At 34.7% G+C, this 19,921-nt stretch overlaps 1 protein-coding gene across 1 annotated transcript in view; it reads right to left on the bottom strand.

The window, feature by feature from the left end:
* ADGRL4 (adhesion G protein-coupled receptor L4) overlaps positions 1–19,921 on the bottom strand; it is a 116,474-nt gene that overhangs the window by 34,649 nt on the left and 61,904 nt on the right. The window contains exons 4-8 of the mRNA XM_003817342.5: positions 13,895–13,965; positions 12,808–12,987; positions 12,515–12,698; positions 11,003–11,119; positions 1,914–2,119 (exon numbers count right to left, since the gene is read on the bottom strand). Of these exons, the coding sequence (XP_003817390.4) occupies positions 1,914–2,119; positions 11,003–11,119; positions 12,515–12,698; positions 12,808–12,987; positions 13,895–13,965 (758 nt within the window). The remainder of the gene's footprint in view (positions 1–1,913; positions 2,120–11,002; positions 11,120–12,514; positions 12,699–12,807; positions 12,988–13,894; positions 13,966–19,921) is intronic.

Genomic DNA, 19,921 nt, shown 5'->3' with positions numbered 1-19,921 from the left:
TTTTGGTTGAAGATGATACAGTACCAAAGGGGAATGGTTTTATTTTTTTATAAGGTGGAGACTTGAGTCTTTTTATTAGCTGAGACACTGACACCAATGTGGAGAGATCCAGGAAAGATGAGATGGTGGATGGAGCATAGTTTCTTGGGAAGTAGATTGGGATGGATGTAGTTGGCCAAACTGGCCAGGAGTATCATAGCTTCTGAGAGCATGGACTCTGGAGGAAGGCTGCAGGGGCTTGAAACCTTTTCCTACCAGTTAATTGTTGAGTCACCATGAGCAAATTATTTAATCTCACAGGCTCAGTTTCCTCAACTATAAAATGGTAATAATAGTATGTACCTCATATGGCTTTTCTAAGCATTAAATGCGCTCATTTTTTTAAGTAAAAAAACTTAGAATACTGCCTGGTTTCTAACATAAGCACTATGTAATTATTGATTGCTATGAGAATTGTTAATACTACTATAATTACTGTTACTATTCTTCTGAGGTACTGTAGAATTATGTATTAGTCAAATCGCAGATAAATTATCAGGGAATCAGGACACTGAAGATATTACTTATGAGATAGTTTTTATTTTCTCAGGGGAAAAAATGGGAGCGAAATTTCATTCTCAGAGCAAGGGAACCAGAGACTAAGCAGGTATATTGTCAGAGGAGAGTGGTGAAATTTCATAACAGTCATTACTTATTGAATGGAGAATATATTTGAGCAGAAAGGCAGATAAAAGCAACTAAGTTTTCCCAGGAATTACCGTGAAGAGTTTTTGTTTAAATACGCGTTTTGTTTTGTGTCTTTATCAAACAAGGATTGGTGAAGTGGGTTGTTCTTGGCAACTCTTTAGCTGCCAAAACATTCCACTGATAAAAAACGGAAAAAACATCAGACCATGTAAAAGAACAGTGTTTGGTTTCTAGTATTAAAAACGTCTTTTGCATTTAGCCTCTAAAAAAGAAGTCTAAGTTTGGTTTCCAGTCTTAAGCAATTTCACACCTTCTTTTTCCCTCAACATAGTGCTTACCATTATTTAAGTTTGAGCTATTATTTACCTGCACTTTTTATACATTTAGTTTCTCTCTACCTTCAATGTTTTTACTTAACAGTGGCATGTTTGTATTGTGTGTGAGCAAATATACTCTTTTTGTTTAGAAAGCCCCTTTTCCTCCCATAATAATGCAAATATAATTGCTCAACTTCAAGGTACTTCAAATGGAACTTCGAAAGTACTCGAATCATGTACTAGAACTGAAATTCTGTTGAAAGTTTAAGATAACATCAACTGTGAAATGGTAGCAAATAACCTGTGATTTTGAGTTGCCCCCATTCATTTTTAACTAAAATAGCTAAATAGTTGGTTAGTTCTAATCATGCTTTTTTATTGTATAGCTTTAATTATATATGAGTCTGAAAAATGATTTAGAATAAAAAATAAAAGAGTAAAATGGTCTCCACCAATTTCTTTATGAAACATTGCAAATGTTGCTATAATTTTCTTTTAATCAACACCAGAATCCCTTCAAATATTATTTAAAGTGACAAGTATTAATGAAACACCTCACTTATTACACAAGTGACATTTATTTCTCTGATTGTGATACTTTTTAATAACTCATTCTTTGAAACCATGGATATTTCCAAAATAAACAGTGTACTTATAAATAAAACTAAAATATTGCTTAATTCCAGAGAATCAAATTAATAAATTCCTTGGTATTAATTAGAATGTTTAAAGAGCTGTGAAACTACAAAAATATTTTATACAAAAATTAGTTAAAACTACTTCACTCTTTTAATTTCAAATCTGTATTTTTAAACTCCAGAACTCAGATAATTTAAGTGACACAACAAAGAGTCCAGTTCTCTGACTATATCACAATCATAGCCAATAACTACCAGAAAAACAGCTTACCTTTCGATGACTTAATGTAAATGTTATTTTTTCAAGTTCATATAATGTGGGTGGGTTTGAGCTCATTGAGACTGAAATTACTGAAGATATGATTCTTTCCTCCTCTTCAGAATTATCATAATTTTGAGGTTTCAATAAGAAGTTGTCAGATGATGAAAGCAAAGGACCAATACTCTTATAATATAAAAATGCAACTGCAACATTGCCTATCAATCAAATAAGTATATTTAGTGAAATTCTTATAAAACAAAGTGTATTTAGACTCTTAAGATAAACATAAAAATTGAATAGACAAACATTTTACTTTAGAAATTTATACAAATCCCCAGATACTGAAATATAGACCACAATAAGCCTATGCCTGCATTGTTAAACCATAGTAAGACATATTCTCTGACCTCAAAGAATTCAAAGATAATCATGAACTGTGTAGTATCCCCTTTGCACAAACTATCTTTAGAAGAAAAATAGTCCTAGATAAATTTACACCAAAATCCTGACCAAGAACCAGAGTGTGAAGTGTATTCACTTGAATAACAAAGTTTCAAGTTATTATGTCCTTGTATAAATATATGAACTTAAGAGGTATTGGGAGGAAATTATCACAGGCTGATAGAATCAAGAAAATTTAGAGATGAAGGAGCTGTAACATGCCACTGAGTTCAAATTTATGCCCACTAAAATGGTTTCTATTTAATATTGATAACATGTAATTATGCAGTGTCGGGGTAGAAAACTTATTTGCTTGAGAGATGGCCATTTATCCATGTTCCCTAAAACTCCCCAAATGCAGTGCACCAGCATATAACCAAATAGCGCAAAATCATAAATACAAATATTAATATCATCAAATAAAAGGACTGTAATAACAAAACTGGAAACCTCCACATCACATGAATAAACAGGATTATTTGGATATGACTGTGTGAGCTAGAAGTTGCCAAAGTGTATTGCTATTTATGTTTTCTCTCTTAATCTAAAAAGGCACCTCAAAAGACATTGTTAAGAGCCTTGCTAAACTCAGATACATTACATAAAAGATTTTCCTCAAGTGCCGTCTTACAAAACTTATATTAAAGAAAGTATGACATTGTTGGGCTAGTGAAATTATGACTCCAAAAGATGATAACTATCCCAGCCTTTGCTATAAACAGATGAGGGCCTGAGGCAGGACTTGGATACCTGTTAGGTCAACATGACCAGGTCCAGTTGATGAACCATGTCGTGGGACAGTGGCATCTCAGGAGTTGTAGTAGAAGATGGTTCAAAATCAAATGATGAATCAAAAATATAAGAAGGATTTTTAAAGTCTACTAGTTACTGCTTTCCTTTGTGAAGAAAAATATTTATTTAACATCAATTTTTGACTTTTGATAAGGGGTACCACAGAGAATCCTCCAAGATATCTTCTCACCTCATTTACAAATATATTATCTCAGTATTTATTTGTCCATTCCCAGGGTTTTGAACTTCTTCAATTCCTATGATTTCTCACTAATTTGAGGCTTGATCTAGCTTTGAATTTTCTTAACAAACCTGTACTTTTATTAAAAATTAGGGGTTCATTCACTAATAAAGGGTATAAAAACTTTGAATAATTTGAAAAGAGTAGATCATTTCCTAATAAATCATCATCCATTCTTCCTAATTTTTCTTCTTTACAATGCTTACTTTAGTCTTTTTGCCCTAAGATCTTTCCTATATTTGTTAACATTACCATATGTTTGCCAGGAACCAGACATAGCCTTCAATTTAATTGATAGAACATACATCTGAGCATTTACACAGTGCAAATAACTATGCTAAGTTCTGGAGACTTTACTTTAGAATTAATACCTATATATATTTGTTTAAAGATTCCCATTCAGTAGGTCTTCTTCCTTATTCCTATTTTATTTTGTTGCTTCCAATTCTTTTGAATGAAATTAATAGTTTTTTATTAATGTGGTCCAAGCATAAGCCTTCCAAACTATTAGAAAACTACTGGGGTGACAGGAGTTATGATTTTTCCTTATGTTAAATTCCCGAATCAATTTTACCCACATACACTATGCAATGAACTCCTTAGAGAATCATTGCTCTCAAACTGCTTTATTGCTACTTTAACTTGAGAATGACTAAAACCACTTCTCAACAGAGCTTCATATGCTGCTTTATTTTTTCACCTAAATGTTGATTTCATAAGTAATTTGAAAATAAGTATGTGAAATCTCTTAACAAAAGTCTATTATCTTTTTATCATAAAACCATAGATCAGAGCATTGAATCTTGTTCTATTAATTCTCAACCCTTCCTCCTTACTCTTCTAAAATTCAGTCTATAAAAAAAATATACATTTAAAAATCCAGGGGCCAGGCACAGTGGTTCAGGTCTGTAAACCCAAGACTTTGGGAGGCTGAGGTGGGAGGATCACTTGAGGCAGGAGTTCGAGACCAGCCTGGGCAATATGGCAAAACCACGTCTCTACAAAAAATAGAATAATTAGCCAGGCATGGTGGTATGTTTCTTTGGTCCCAGCTACTTGGGAGATTCAGGTGGAAGGATCACTGGAGCCCTGGGAGGTCAAGACTGCAGTGAGCCATGATCATGTCACTGTACTTTAGCCTGGGCAACAGGGTGAGGCCTTGTCTCAAAAAAGAAAAATAAAATCCACTTGTGCTGCATAGACCTCCTATATTTTCCTACCAATGGTACTGTTTATGTTTTAAATAATGCATGTGTTTTATTAACTAATTTTTTCAATAAATTAATAAATACTTGCAGACATCATTGAGAGGGTTTGATCAATGTGTTAGATTTGTCCTTATTTTTAAGATACAACCTTGAGAAAAACACATTTTCTTACTCTCCTTTATTGACAACTAATATTACTGTCCCTTTCAAATGTCACTTTGTACGTAGGATCATCAAATATAACAAAGCTACCGTACAATCAGACAAAATTTCTTCAGGATATTAATTCCATGACAATTTCATCATCTGTCACTATAATCGGTATTTTCAATGTCTTTTTTCCAACTTCCAAACAGTACCCAAATTGTCTTTGAAATTTCAACAGTTTAACACATTCTTTGGATTTGTTCCTAAATACGAAATGTATGCTTGGTTAATTAGAATATGGTATAATAGAGTAAAAGCCAAGGTTTCAATGGGAGCATGACTTAGTTATTTTTGCTTCATTTATGGCTATTTCCCACTAGAACATGACAAGAAAGAATAGAGGATACGAAAACACTTCTTTTTATGAAATAGTGTCTCTCCATGAGACCATATGTGTGTTGAGGTATATAGTTTCCATTTGTATTTTACTATTTTGTTGTTGTTCTCATATAGGTAAAAATATATTACCTAGAGAAAATAGGAAATATTATTATTATTTTCTTTGCAAAAATTTTACAATTCCTATTTTCTCAAGGTAATATAATTTTACCTATATGAGAACAACAACAAAATTCTACTATCAGCAGGGTTTTTTCTAAATGCATTGCACTAAGATAACAGATAAATGATTAAATTGAAAGAGTAACTACTTACTTGCTAGTTAGGTACCAAGGAAAAGCTGATTTTTTTTTTTTTTTTTTTTTTTTGTGATGGATTCTTGCTCTGTCACTCAGGCTGGAGTGCAGTGGTGGGATCTCAGCTCACTGCAACCTCCACCTCCCCAGTTCAAGCAATTCTCTGCCTCAGCCACCTGAGTAGCTGGGATTACAGGCACCCACCATCACGCCTGGCTAATTTTTGTATTTTTAGTGGAGATGGGGTTTCACCATCCTGGCCAGGCTGTTCTTGAACTCCTGACCTCATGATCCACCCACTTTGGACTCACAGAGTGTTGGGATTATAGGCGCGAGCCACCGTGCTTGGTCTGGAAAAGCTGATTTCTTTTTAGAAGAATCAGCTTTTAGCTGTTCTGTACTGTCTGCTGATGGACATGGAACAAATCTATTAAGTTTGCACATTAGTTACATCATCCATATAAGAAGGATATTCAGTTATTTAATCATTAATTTGCTTGCTAGTAGCAGAATTGAATCAACATTGAATTTTGATACAATTTTTAAAAAGGGTTGTTTAGTTGAAGAGTTTACTATACAAAGAGTAAGAAAAATACAAATTATAAGAGAAATCTAAGCCTAAGAAACTTACTTTATCCCCTACCTAGCAAGACAGGCCAACATGCAAATTCAGCAAATACAGAGAGCACCACTAAGATACTCCACGAGAAGATCAACCCCAAGACACATAAACAGATTCTCCAAGGCCAAAATTAAGGAAAAAATGTCATGGGCAGCCAGACAGAGAGGGCAGGCCACCTATAAAGGGAAGCTCATCAGACTAAGAATGGACCTCTCAGCAGAAACTCTGCAAGTCAGAAGAGATTGGGGGCCAATATTCAACATTCTTTAAGAAAAGAATTTTCAACCCAGAGTTTCATATCCAGCCAAACTAAGCTTCACAAGCGAAGGAGAAATAAAATCCTTTCTAGACAAGCAAATGCTGAGGGATTTTGTCACCACCAGTCCTGCCTTGCAAAAGCTCCTGAAAGAAGCACTGAATATGGAAAGGAAAAACTGGTTCCAGACACTGCAAAAACAACCAAAATATAAAGACCAATGACACTATGAAGAAACCACATCAACTAGTGTGTAAAATAACCAGATAGCATCATGATGACAGGATCAAATTCACACATAACAAAACTAACCTTAAGTGTAAGTAGGCTAAATGCCCTAATTTAAAGGCACAGACTGGCGAATTGGATAAAGAGTTGAGACCCATCGGTGTGCTATATTCAGGAGACCCATATCATGTGCAAAGACATACATAGGCTCAAAATAAAGGGATGGAGGAAAATTAACCAAGCAAATGGAAAGAAAAAAAAAAGCAGGAGTTGGCAATCTTACTCTTCAACAAAACACACTTTAAGCCAACAAATATCAAAACAGACAAAGAAGGGCATTACATAATGGTAAAGGGATCAAGTCAACCAGAAGAGCTAATTATCCTAAATATATATGCACCCAATACAGGAGCCAGATTCATAAAACAAGTTGTTAGAGACCTACAAAGAGACTTAGACTCCCATCCAATAATAGTGGGAGACTTTGACGCCCCACTGTCCATATTAGACAGATCAACGAGACAGAAAATAAACAAGGATAATCAGGACTAGAACTCAGTTCCGGATGAAGTGGACCTAATAAACATTTACAGAACTCTTACCCCCAAATCAACAGAATATGCATTCTTCTCAGTGCCACATGGCACTTATTCTAAAATCGACTACATAACTGGAAGTAAAACACTCCTCAGCAAATGCAAAAGAACTGAAATCATAACAGTCTCTCAGATTACAGTGCATTCAAGTTAGAATGCAGGAATAAGAAACTCACTCAAAACCATACACTTACATGGAAGTTGAACAACCTGCTCCTGAATGAATCCTGGGTAAATAATGAAATTAAGGCAGAAATCAAGAAGTTCTTTGAAACCAATGAGAACAAAGAGACAAGGTACCAGATCTCTGGGACACAGTTAAAGCAGTATTAAGAGGGAAATTTATAGCACTAAATGCCCACAACAGAAAGCTAGAAAAATCTCAAATCAACACCCTAACATCACAATTAAAAGAGTTAGAGAAGCAAGAGCAAATTAATCCAAAAGCTAGCAGAAGGCAAGAAATAACTAAGATCAGAGCAGAGTTGAGGGAGATAGAGACATGAAAACCCCTCCAAAAAAAAAAAAACAATGAATCCAGAAGCTGGTTAAAAAAATTAACAAAATAGACCACAAGCTAGGCTAATAAAGAAGAAAAGAGAGAAGAATCAAATAGGCACAATAAAAATGATAAGGGGGATATCACCACTGACCCTACAGAAATACAAACTACCATCAGAGAATACTATAAACATCTTCATGCAAAAAAACTAGAATATCTAGAAAAAATGGATAAATTCCTGGGCACATACAATTTCCCAAGACTAAACCAAGAAAGAGTCGAATCCCTGAATAGACCAATAACAAGTTCTGAAATTGAAGCAGTAATTAGTAACCTCCCAAACAAAAAAAGCCCAGAGCCAGACTGATTCACAGCCTCTGGAATTCTACCAGAGGTGCAAAGAAGAGCTGGTGTTATTCCTTTTGAAACTATTCCAAAAAATTGAGGAGGAGGGAATCCTCCCTAGCTCATTTTATGAAGCCAGCCATCATCCTGATACCAAAACCTGGCAGAGACACAACAATAAAAGAAAACTTCAGGCCAATATCCCTGAGGAACATTGATGCAGAAATCCTCAATAAAATACTGGCAAAATGAATCCAGCAGCACATCAAAAAACTTATCCACCACAATCAGGTCAGCTTCATCCCTCGGATGCAAGGTTGGTTCAACATACACAAATCAATAAATGTAATCCATTACATAAACAGAACCCAGACAAAAACCACATGATCATCTCAATAGATGCAGAAAAGGTGTTTGATAAAATTCAGCATCCCTTCATGTAAAAAATTATCAACAAACTTGATACTGATGAAACATATCTTAAAATCATAAGAGCTATTTATGACAAACCCACAGCCAATATCACATTGAATGGGCAAAAGCTGGAAGCATTCCCTTTGAAAACTAGTACAAGATAAGGATGCCCTCTTTCACCACTCTTATTCAATGTAGTATTGGGAGTTCTGGCCAGGGCAATCAGGCAAGAGAAAGAAATAGAGGGTATTCAAATAGGAAGAGAGGAAGTCAAATTGTCTCTGTTTGCAGATGACATGATTGTTTATTTAGAAAACCCCATCATCTCAGGCTCAAAACTCCTTGAGCTGATAAGCAACTTCAGCAAAGTCTCACAATACAAAATCAATGTGCAAAAATCACAAGCATTCTTTCACACCAACAATAGACAAGCAGAGAGCCAAATCATGAATGAATTCCCATTCACAATTGCTACAAAGAGAACAAAATACCTAGGAATACAGCTAACAAGGGATGTGAAGGACCTCTTCAAGGAGAAGTACAAATCACTGCTCAAGGAAGTAAGAGAGGACACAAACAAATGGAAAAATTGTCCATGTTCATGGATAGGAAGAATCAATATCGTGAAAATGGCCATACTGCCCAAAGTAATTTATAGATTCATGCTATTCAAACTACCATTGACTATTTCACAGAATTAGAAAAAAAATACTTTCAATTTCATATGGAATCAAAGAAGACCCCATATAGCCCAGACAATCCTAAGCAAAAAGAACAAATTTGGAGGCATCACACTACCTGACTTCAAACTATACTACAAGGCTGCAGTAACCAAAACAGCATGGTACTAGTACCAAAAAGAACAGAGACCTCAGAAATAACACCACACATCTACAACCATCTGATCTTCAACAAACCTGACAAAAACAAGCAAAGGGGAAAGGATCTCTTATTCAATAAATGGTGCTGGTAAAACTGGCTAGCCATATGCAGAAAACTGAAATGGGACCCCTTCCTTACACCACAGACAAAAATTAACTCAAGATGGATTAAAGACTTAAATGTAAAACCCAAAACCATAAAAATCCTAGAAGAAAATGTAGGTAATACCATTTAGGACATAGGCATGGACAAAAACTTCATGACAAAAACACCAAAAACAGTTGCTACAAAAGCCAAAATTGAAAAATGAGATCTAATTAAACTAAAGAGTTTCTGCACAGCCGAAGAAGTTATCATCAAAGTGAACAGGAAACCTACAGAATGGGAGAAAATTTTCACAATCTATCCATCTGACAAAGGTCTAAAACCCAGCATCTACTAGGAACTTCAACAAATTTACAAGAAAAAAATCAAGCAACTCCATCAAAAAGTGGGCAAAGGATATGAACAGACACTTCTCAAAAGAAGACATTTATGCAGGCAACAAACATGAAAAAAAAAGCTCGACATTACTGATCACTAGAGAAATGCAAATCAAAACCACAAGGAGATACCATCTCATGCCAGTCAGAAGGGTGATTATCAAAAAGTCAAGAAACAATAGATGCTGGTGAGGCTGTGGAGAAATAGGAACGCTTTTACACTGTTAGTGGGAATGTAAATTAGTTCAACCATTGTGGAAGACAGTGGTGATTCCTCAAGGATCTAGAACCAGAGACACCCTATTTGAACCCACAATCCCATTACTGGGTATATACCCAAAGGATTATAAATCATTCTACTATAAAGACACATGCACACGTATGTTTATTGCAGCACTATTTACAATAGCAAATTTATGAAACCAACCCAAATGCCCATCAATGATAGACTGGATAAAGAAAATGTGGCACATATACACCATGAAAAACTATGCAGCCATAAAAAGGAAAGAGATCATGTCTTTGCAGGGACTTTGATGAGAGCTGGAAGCCATCATCCTCAGCAAACTAACACAGGAACAGAAAATTAACAGCACATGTTCTCACTCATAAGTGGGAGTTGAACAATGAAAACACATGGCCACAGGGAGGGGAACATCACACACCAGGGCCTGCTGGGGAGTGGGGAAAGAGGGGAGGGAACTTAGAGGACGGGTCAATAGCTGAGACAAACCACCATGGCTCACGTATAACTGTGTAACAAACCTGCATGTTGTGCACGTTTCCCAGAGTTAAGCAAAATTAAAAAAAAAACAACAACCTACTTTTAAAAAATCTCTATTTTTCTTCCTCACACAATCACAAATTTTGTCTCATGATGAAGAATATGATGGATTATTGAGGAAGAAATATTAAAGGAACTGCAAATATAGTGACTTTGCTGTATAAGGAGTAGTAAAATCAGAGCTCTTTTGTATATTTTCATTAGAATCTCAACAATTTCAGACAGTAACAAAAGTTGGAGGTAAGACAAGGACCCAGATATTGTCAGCCAAAATCCTCCCCAGGTATTTATAATAGAATGGAAATCTCAAGTAAGAATATGGATATTCTGTATACTGTACATACATCAAATGTTTTTATAGGAAACCACACATGTTACATGTACATATGACATAATCAAATGCATGATAAGTATTTATTGCAAATTCATTGATATATTGTCTGTTAGATTGTTAAAGTCCTACCATTTGAATTATATGCAGCTTTTCTCTTTGGAAATATATTTATGTAATCTCCGTCCATATTCATATGAGGATGAATACGTTTCATGTTATATGAATCAAAAAAGAAAACTTTGAGAGCTGAAACAAAACCATGAAAATAAAAAAAGTGAAATTACTTTAATCAATATACATCATAAATATATTAGCTTAGAGACAATATCATCCATCATTATTGTGTTTTAAATTATTTATAACAAGTAGAGTGAACATTCTTAATGTGTTTGGACAATGTAATATATATGTTAAAAATCTGATTCAAGTTTTAATTTTTTAATTTCACTATGGCACTCATGGTTTAATTTTTTTTTGCATTAAATAAAATATAATATGTGTATGTAACCAAGCAAGCTATAAAATTATAATTACTAAAGCAAAGATAAGCAACTACAATGTCTTACAGAATAGTGTCTACAACTTACTAATGAGTGATTTATTTAAACGTTTGAGTGATAATTCCTTTGACCTGCTGTATTATCACCATTTTCATGCAGAAACATTATAAAAATATAGAGCACCTATATATCAGTCATAATGCTTGAAACTTTGATTTAGAGTAAACGATGAATCCTGATGAGATTTTTGTAAATCTGCTGTTGCACAGCAGAATGCCAACCAGAAAATGCAATAAAGATGTATGCAGTGATTATTTCAGCTAACTTACCTTGCTTCCTCAGAAAAACTTTATAGGGATCCTCAATTTGATACAAGATTCTGAATATTTTAAGTATGAATTTGCATGAAGCAGGAAACATTCTAATTTGCTATGTTGATTGCTTTATATTATGAACATGCAAAGGATTCCTAAATAGAAGTTTAAATGTGTTATATCCGGCTGGGCATGGTGGCTCATGCCTGTAATCCCAGCACTTTAGGAGACCGAGGCAAGTGGACGGCTTGAGGCTAGGGGTTCGAGACCAGCCTGGCCAGCATGGTGAAACCCCATCTCTACCAAAAGAACAAAAATTAGCCAGGTGTGCTGGCACACACCTGTAATCCCAGCAAGTCGGGAGGCTGAGACAGGAGAATTGCTTGAAACCAGAAGGTGGAGGTTGCAGTGAGCTGAGATTGCGCCACTGCACTCCAGCCTGGGTGACAGAGCCAGACTTTAAACAAACAAAAACAAACAAAATCCAAAAGATCATTGGTCAAGGTAGATCCTAACAAGTCATGAGATGACGGACTCAAAATGCCAAGGGAGTAATGTACTCTGACAATTTAATGGCTGTACAGTTCAGGAAACAGAAAAGGTGGATATGATAGGAAGGAGACAACACTTGTGGATTTATCCTTTTTACTGGTACTTTATTCACAATGCTCTTGCAATATGCATCACCATTCATTTGTACACTGATAAAACTACTTTTAATGTAATCAATACTAGTTTCAACACCATGCCTCCTAACCCCACCCAAAACTTTGAAAATGGCTTATTTGGAAAACACGATTACTTTTAAATGGACCCTTGTTTCTTACCTATATCCGTTGAATTTGTATCAAACTCTGTGGTCTTTTGGAAGCTCTGGGATATCCTTAAAGTGGCTTGTTCAACAGTGTGCATGAGTTTTGTAAGATGTGTTCTCCTATGATTCACAGATAACTTGTCCCAAACTACAAGTGTATCCCTTTGAACAAAATTATTCACGGTTTTTACAAATTCCTATTGAAAAAAAGTATGTCTTTTAGAAATGTTGGAATCCTACACTATTCACAAATGAAAGGGAAAATTCAAAGCTCAATTATACTGAGTTAAAGCTGAACATACTTACAGTAAGAGTTGAATTAGAAAGGGTGTCCTTGGCTGAGACAGTGTTGTTCTTGTAACCTAGTAATGAAGATGATTCAGCTAATATTTCTATATATGTAATTATATCTGTTGGTGAAAGATCTGTCACAGAATTTCTATAGACTTCTTGTAGCAAAGCCACAGGTTCTTTTATGGATCTGATCTGAGAAAAAATGAGCCCAGAAAAAGGAAACTAAATTAGTTCTACTGGAGTTTTACAAGAATAAAACTAACGTGTTAAATTTACTCTGAGGTTGGTTTCCTTGGTCTACACATAAATAATATCAAACTAATAAACCTAAACCATAACATGCATCATTGAAACCTGAATTTATTTACAAGAGATTAGCAAATAACTTAAAAGCCTAGACTTGACTTTAGAAAAGAAACAGAGCATGTTTGAATTAATAATATTTTAAATGAGCTTTCAAAATAACTTCCTATTCTTCAGTATAGAATTATATCCTAGCCAATGAATCTACCTTAATACTTAAACTTCTTAGTACTTATAAATATTGATATCCTAAGCAATAAATGATAATACTTTAAATTAGATTTTAATCAACCAAAGAAAATTCTTTACAATGTGATTAAATGAAAATTTTCTTTAAACTGACAGTTTATTACTCATGTTGAGATTCACATTTTCAATCATATGACAATTATTTTATAAATTACCTACTTTATTTGCTCTTTGAATGTTTACTTTGAAGTACCAAATCTAGGTGCATTCAATTATGTCTACTTAGAAAGTGGGAATGGGTCTAGAGTCAAAGTATCTCTTTACTATTTTTTAATCAACATTTTTTACATAAAAAGAATTTTCCAACATATGGAGTAATGAAAATGTAGCATATGAAATATGTAAAAGGCCTCTTGAATAATTTGAGGATTTTCAAATTAATCCTAGCTTTGATGCAAACATGATGCTTAGATCTCTATATGTAAACGTTTTCGACTTTCCCTAAAGTTTGACTACTGTTTACTCTTCTTGAAATGTGTGACATTGAAAGCATTTTAATTGAAACCAAAATGTCAAAATAAAATAAATTGTTAACTGTTCTACTTACTTTTGTTAAAGTTTTATTAATATTTGCAGCTATACAGACATTATCTAAATGGCAGTTTGCATTCACATTTTCTGTAAAAAAAGAAAATAGATTATACAGTCAGTTTTAAAAAGTATTTTTCCTAAGCTGATCATATCAATCCCAATGATCTTGCTCACTTATTTAAATATTAAAAAGACATTCTCTAACACTTGAATTTCCTCTTCAGTTTTAGAATGTGCAATATTTTACAGAAAATGAAATAAAAGGGTTTTAAGGGCCAAAGAATGTTAGTTCCATAAAATATTATCTACAATTTTGATTAAATTAAAAAAAATAGGCTTTCATTTCTTTGTTCCATAGAAGATAAAGGAATGCAGGCACATTTCTTGGAAGATGTAGCTCTGTGATACTTCACAACTGTGTACTACATATTTTATATAGTTCTTTGATCATACATAAAATTTAATAATGTAATTTACATTGGCAGTAAGCGCCATCATTAGGTGTGAACTGTGATTTTCCTGTGGATGTCTGATAACCTTCTTTACAGGAGCAGTTATACCCACCATTCACATTTTCACATATGGAATGATCATCACAGACAACTGACTCACTGCACTCATCTATATCTGGAAATACTAATATTTGAAAAAATGTTTTAGTGCTCATATGCCTGCTACCTTGTTGAAAATAGTGTTACTTATGATTAGCGGTTTCATGTCAAATTTTACAAGAAAGCAAGAGAAATACTATCATTTAGACAATGGCAGAACAAACTTAGATGCATATACTTTTTAACTTTAATTCCTCCAATCAATTTTGACAGAGTATTGAAAATATTATTCATGGGCCAAATTCTCAAATTGCTTTCTGAATTGCGTGATTAATCAACAAAGTCATTACAGAAATTTCCATCATTGATGATGTAACATTTAGTTCTAATTTAACAAAGACCCAATTTAAGAAACACATTTAAACTTATTTGTTTTCTAGTATTAAACTAAACTGATTTCAACAACTCAGTGTAATCTGGAGGATAAAAGAGCGACCTGATTTCTTTCCAAAGCTTCATTTTTGCATTTAAGTTAACCTAAAAAACTAAGATATAGCAGAACGTGTGATTGAATTCCCTTAAAATTTTACCACAACTTATTACTTTTGTTCAAGGTTATATTTTACTATGGTTCTTCATACACAATCATCATAAATAAAGTAATACATTATATAGAATTAAGTCTTACATTCTCAAAAGCCATGTATTGAGGCTGTAATAAAGGTGCTGGGTTTTAAGCTTACATAGTATATATTCTTAATTTAAAACTTTACTTACTACAGTGAAATATGCTTCACATTATAAGTACAGTATAAATAATCTGCCACTAGAGAAAAGATTCTAAGGAACTGAGGAGTCTAGATCATTACCTTGAATTAATGCAAAAATTTTTATGTTTCTACCCCAGGTTTGACGTCTTAAAGATACTTTATATTAAATTAATAAATGAACATCTAACCTTAAATTTATAATGTAATTTATTTAAAACTAATAGGGTGGCATAATACTGTTTGCTGTAGAAAAAGGGTGTGTAACCAAAGTCTAATTTAAAATGTCATCTAGCTAGTTATCTTAAATGCAGGTGTTCGTAATTTCTCACTCAAAAATCCAACAAAAAGACCTAGAAAACACATCCAAATTCATACCACCAAAACTGAAAATGGAAAGTGAGCCTCTTGCTAGATTCTTAAAGAAAGCTCCATTCACTAGAAAGGTGATGGTACTAGATTTAAGAGGTCAGCTAATAGCCCAGGTCTAAAAGGTTAGAACAGTTCTTGTTCTTCTGACAAGTATATATATTCAAAATCTGTACTACCCAGAAATATGAGCACACCACTTCCAAAGAAACACAAATGCTCCTGTAGCACCCTCACCCCTCATCCTCTATTTCTAAGTGTATTCAGGAACTACCACTCCACAGAAATGAATGAACAGAAAATAAAGTAGGGGCAAGTAATGACAAGTGACCTTGGGATATGGAGAACCATCAAGGAAAGCATTCTAGGCTGGGCTAAAGACAGAAGCACTCAGATGGTAGTGCAGACTAGGGTTATCACTTGTCATGAAATCAATGAAGTGAGAAAGCTATATAGGACTAAAGCAAAGATGAGTCTTTTTTGGAGCAGAACTGCTGAAGTATGAAATGTTATACTCCAACTGGGAAAACACCCCAGTGACAGTGTGAATAGACCCATGAAGTATCATAAACAACACCAAAAAAAATTTATTTCATGAGCAAGAAAACTACTATGTTCTTTGAATACCCTTGTTTTGTAGTTGAGATGCCTTCTATCGGTAACAGTAAACAAGGTGGTGATTTCTCTCAATTTCAAACCCCCCTTTTTTTAAAAATGTGCAACAGTCTTAGAAACTTCATTCCAAACCCAATCTCTGAGAAACACAAAAATCTTGGCTCCATGGACTCAATTTCCATCCTCCTTCTTGCACTTTGAACTTAAATGTCCAGTGAAACTGGCTTGGCTACAGTGAATGTGCCTGTCATTTTGCAGCAAGATCCACACTAATTTCTCTTGCAATCTCTTGCAGGTTCAAATGGCTAAAACCTACGGTTTCCTCTTTCCTGCAGGAAAAGTCTCTGGGATTGCTAATTAGAAGATCTAAATTCAAATCCTGACTATAACACTTATGAGCTGTGTGATAACCTTGGGTAATATCTTAAAAAGACACCATCTAGGCCTGGCGCAGTGGCTTTCGCCTGTAATCCCAGCAATTTGGGAGGCCGAGGTGGGCGGATCACGAGGTCAGGAGATCGAGACCATCCTGGCTAACATGGTGACACCCCATCTCTACTAAAAATACAAAAAATTAGCCAGGCATGGGTGGCAGGTGCCTGTAGTCCCTGCTACTCGGGAGGCTGAGGCAGGAGAATGGCATGAACCTGGGAGGCAGAGCTTGCAGTGAGCCGAAATTGCGCCACTGCACTCCAGCCTGGGTGACAGAGCGAGACTCCGTCTCAAAAAAAAAAAAAAAAAAAAAAGACACCTTCTAATCCAAAAGAGTTCTACCTCGTCAACAAATAAGAAAATGTATGGGAAGGTGGAATAGTGCCTAGGACATAGTTGCCACCTGATACTGTAACTGGAAAATCAGGACCGGTGTTTCTACTCATATTGCATATTTTCCTAATAGCAGGAGCCTTGTGACTAAGTATGTTTGAAGATACAGATAAATAAAGAGTGTTTTCTTCTAGGTTACCATGTCTTGGTAATCTCCAAATCTATTAAAAAAGAAACCTCTTTCCTATCTTAATGAAAGCTAAATCTCTGTTAGGTAATTATTTAAGTCAGGCTAGATTTGACAAACCTGATTTACTGATTGACCCACTTTCCTCACTACCAACTTATTTGATTTTAAACTAATAATTTGATATCACTAAATGCAAGCATATCATTAAAAAACAATCTTAACTCATTTGCAACATTTTTATTAATAGGTGATGCTTGGCTGGCTCACACCTGTAATCCCAGCACTTTAGGAGGCTGAGACAGCAGAATCACTTGATTCCAGGAGTTTGAGACCAGGCTGAGCAACATAGCAAGACCCTGTCTCTACTAAAAAAATTTTAAAATTAGTCAGACAAGGTGGTGTGTAGTGTAGTCCCAGCTATTTGGGAAGCTGATACAGAAAGATCACTTGAGCCCAGGAGTTCCAGGCTGCAGTGAGCCATAACTGCACCACTGCACTCCAGCCTGGGTAACAGAGTGAGACCTCAGCTCAAAAATAATGATAATAATAATAATGTTAATAATAATGTTATGTTTGTTTTCATGTGTATAATTAGCCAATCCAGCAATATTTTATCATAATCTTCTTTCAAAACATGATCATACGATGGTTAAGATTCTTATAATTATGATCAATAATACAGTTTTCTAATGCATAACTCACAGACTGCCAAAGAAAGATAAAATGTTCAATTATAGTAAATTATTTCCAAAGACAAAATTTAATATTATTCAAAGCTAGAAAAAAAAATCTACAATTATCATCGAGTGCTCCAGGCAGTAGGACATTACAAGCAGTAAACAACGCTCTAAAACACATGGTGAAATTGAAGGAATTCATGGCTTCTATTAATTTGGTTTTAGGAGATTGACTTTACTATTGGATGCCTCAGCTTCCCCTTGTGAAATTCTTGTGTGTAACTAGGTTTCTCAGGAGCTGGACTTCTGAAGTTCTGTTTTACTGTGATTCAAAGAGGAGGAGAAATATGTGCAGTGCTAAATCTCACCCAGCGCTTTCTGCAGCAAAATGAACTTATGTGTCGAAAATAGTATTTGAATAGGGACTAAAGGTAAAGAATTTTGCTTGGATTATTTCTTGCCCCGTATCAAAGTCTTCCATTTTTTATTCATAGAGATTTTAATGACTATAATTACCAGAAATGTCAAATTTAAGGATAAGCTAAAATTTCAAATCAGAAGCAATACACTGTAAGGTGATATACTAACACAAAAGGGAGTAGATTTATATTTCTCTGTTCAAATTCCCTGAGGATTATGATATTGTGCAATGAAAATTACTGCAGGACTGAAATAAAAAGAAATAGCTGCACTGCTTTTCAAAAAAGCTTAATCCTTAAAGACAACAAAAATTGATGAGAAATAACTTTTTCTAGAGAATGAATTTTTCACTGAATAATCCATCAAACAAAACAGGTAGAAACAGAAGGGCTCAATATTGGGTATCGGGCTTTAATAAGGTTAGTGCATTTACTGACTACTTAAAATAGCTAAAAAGGGAATTAGCACAAACTCAGGCCCATTCCACCTTACTGCAATAGAAATTGAGTATCAAGAGAAAGAGTCTTCAATTACAAATATACTACCTCCATAAAATGTTGCCATTCAGTCATCTTTGTGTGTTTTTGTTTTCTCTGTATTTATGATTCAGTGTTTTCTAATGCAGAAATTCTCTACTTCAAGGAACATGAACAGAGAAACGTAGCCCTTTGTGAGTTGAGGGTTATTAAAAGTAAACATGATCAGATAAAAAGACAGATGTCTTCTACAGACAAGAGACATTAGGGAATGGAGAGCACAGTTAAAACTGTATTAAATTACAGTGATTAAGATGTTACAAGTTAGACTTCTTCACTAACTGGAACATTTCCACTAAAGCTTGCAGGGCTACATATTAGAACTGAACTACCAAAGGTAAAAAGCACATTATATGACATTCTAAGACTAGTAACAAGAATATAGGCTTGAGAAGAACAAACAGTGAAGTACTGTAAGTTTTCTGGGCAGAATATCATTGATTCCTATTTCCTGAGAATGTTGTTATGCTATATTGCAATAAAACTTTTTTCTAGAAACACTAAAGGTAAAATTACCATTCAACAGTAATAGCATTGTTTTCTCATATTTTAAATATTTTATACCCTTGCAAAGCTTGATCGGCTGTATTTGGATGATTCAGATCAAAGTGATATTTAAATGGTCTACTACACATTTAAGTATTCCGTGGAAATAACAAAGGGTTTTTAGATACAAGACTGTGAGTGTAGCCTTACCTTTATCCAAAATGTATGAATCTAGAGTAGTCCTTTACTTCCTTGGCAATAAAATGAGGAGAATAAAATATTCCTTTTTTACCTAACAGAGTAAATGTTGTGAAGCGTAGTTACATGAGACTGGATGATTTCTTTAACACAGACATTTCACAGATAAAATTTTTGAACATTGTGTCATAGCTTACCATCCCAGCACTTTGAGAGGCTGAGGTGGGCAGATTGCCTGAGCTCAGGAGTTCAAGACCAGCCTGGGCAACACGGTAAAACCCTGTCTCTACTAAAATACAAAAACTTAGCTGGGTGTGGCAGCGTGGACCTGTAGTCCCAGCTACTCGGTAGGCTGAGGCAGGAGAACTGCTTGAACCTGGGAGGCAGAGGTTGCAGTGAGCTGAGATCGCACCACTGCACTCCAGCCTGGGCGACAGAGCGAGATTCTGTCTCAAAAAAAAAAAAAACA

The sequence above is a fragment of the Pan paniscus genome, chromosome 1 (assembly GCF_029289425.2).
Source record: "Pan paniscus chromosome 1, NHGRI_mPanPan1-v2.0_pri, whole genome shotgun sequence".
NCBI lineage: Eukaryota > Metazoa > Chordata > Mammalia > Primates > Hominidae > Pan > Pan paniscus.
This window is presented reverse-complemented; position numbering and strand designations above follow the sequence as displayed.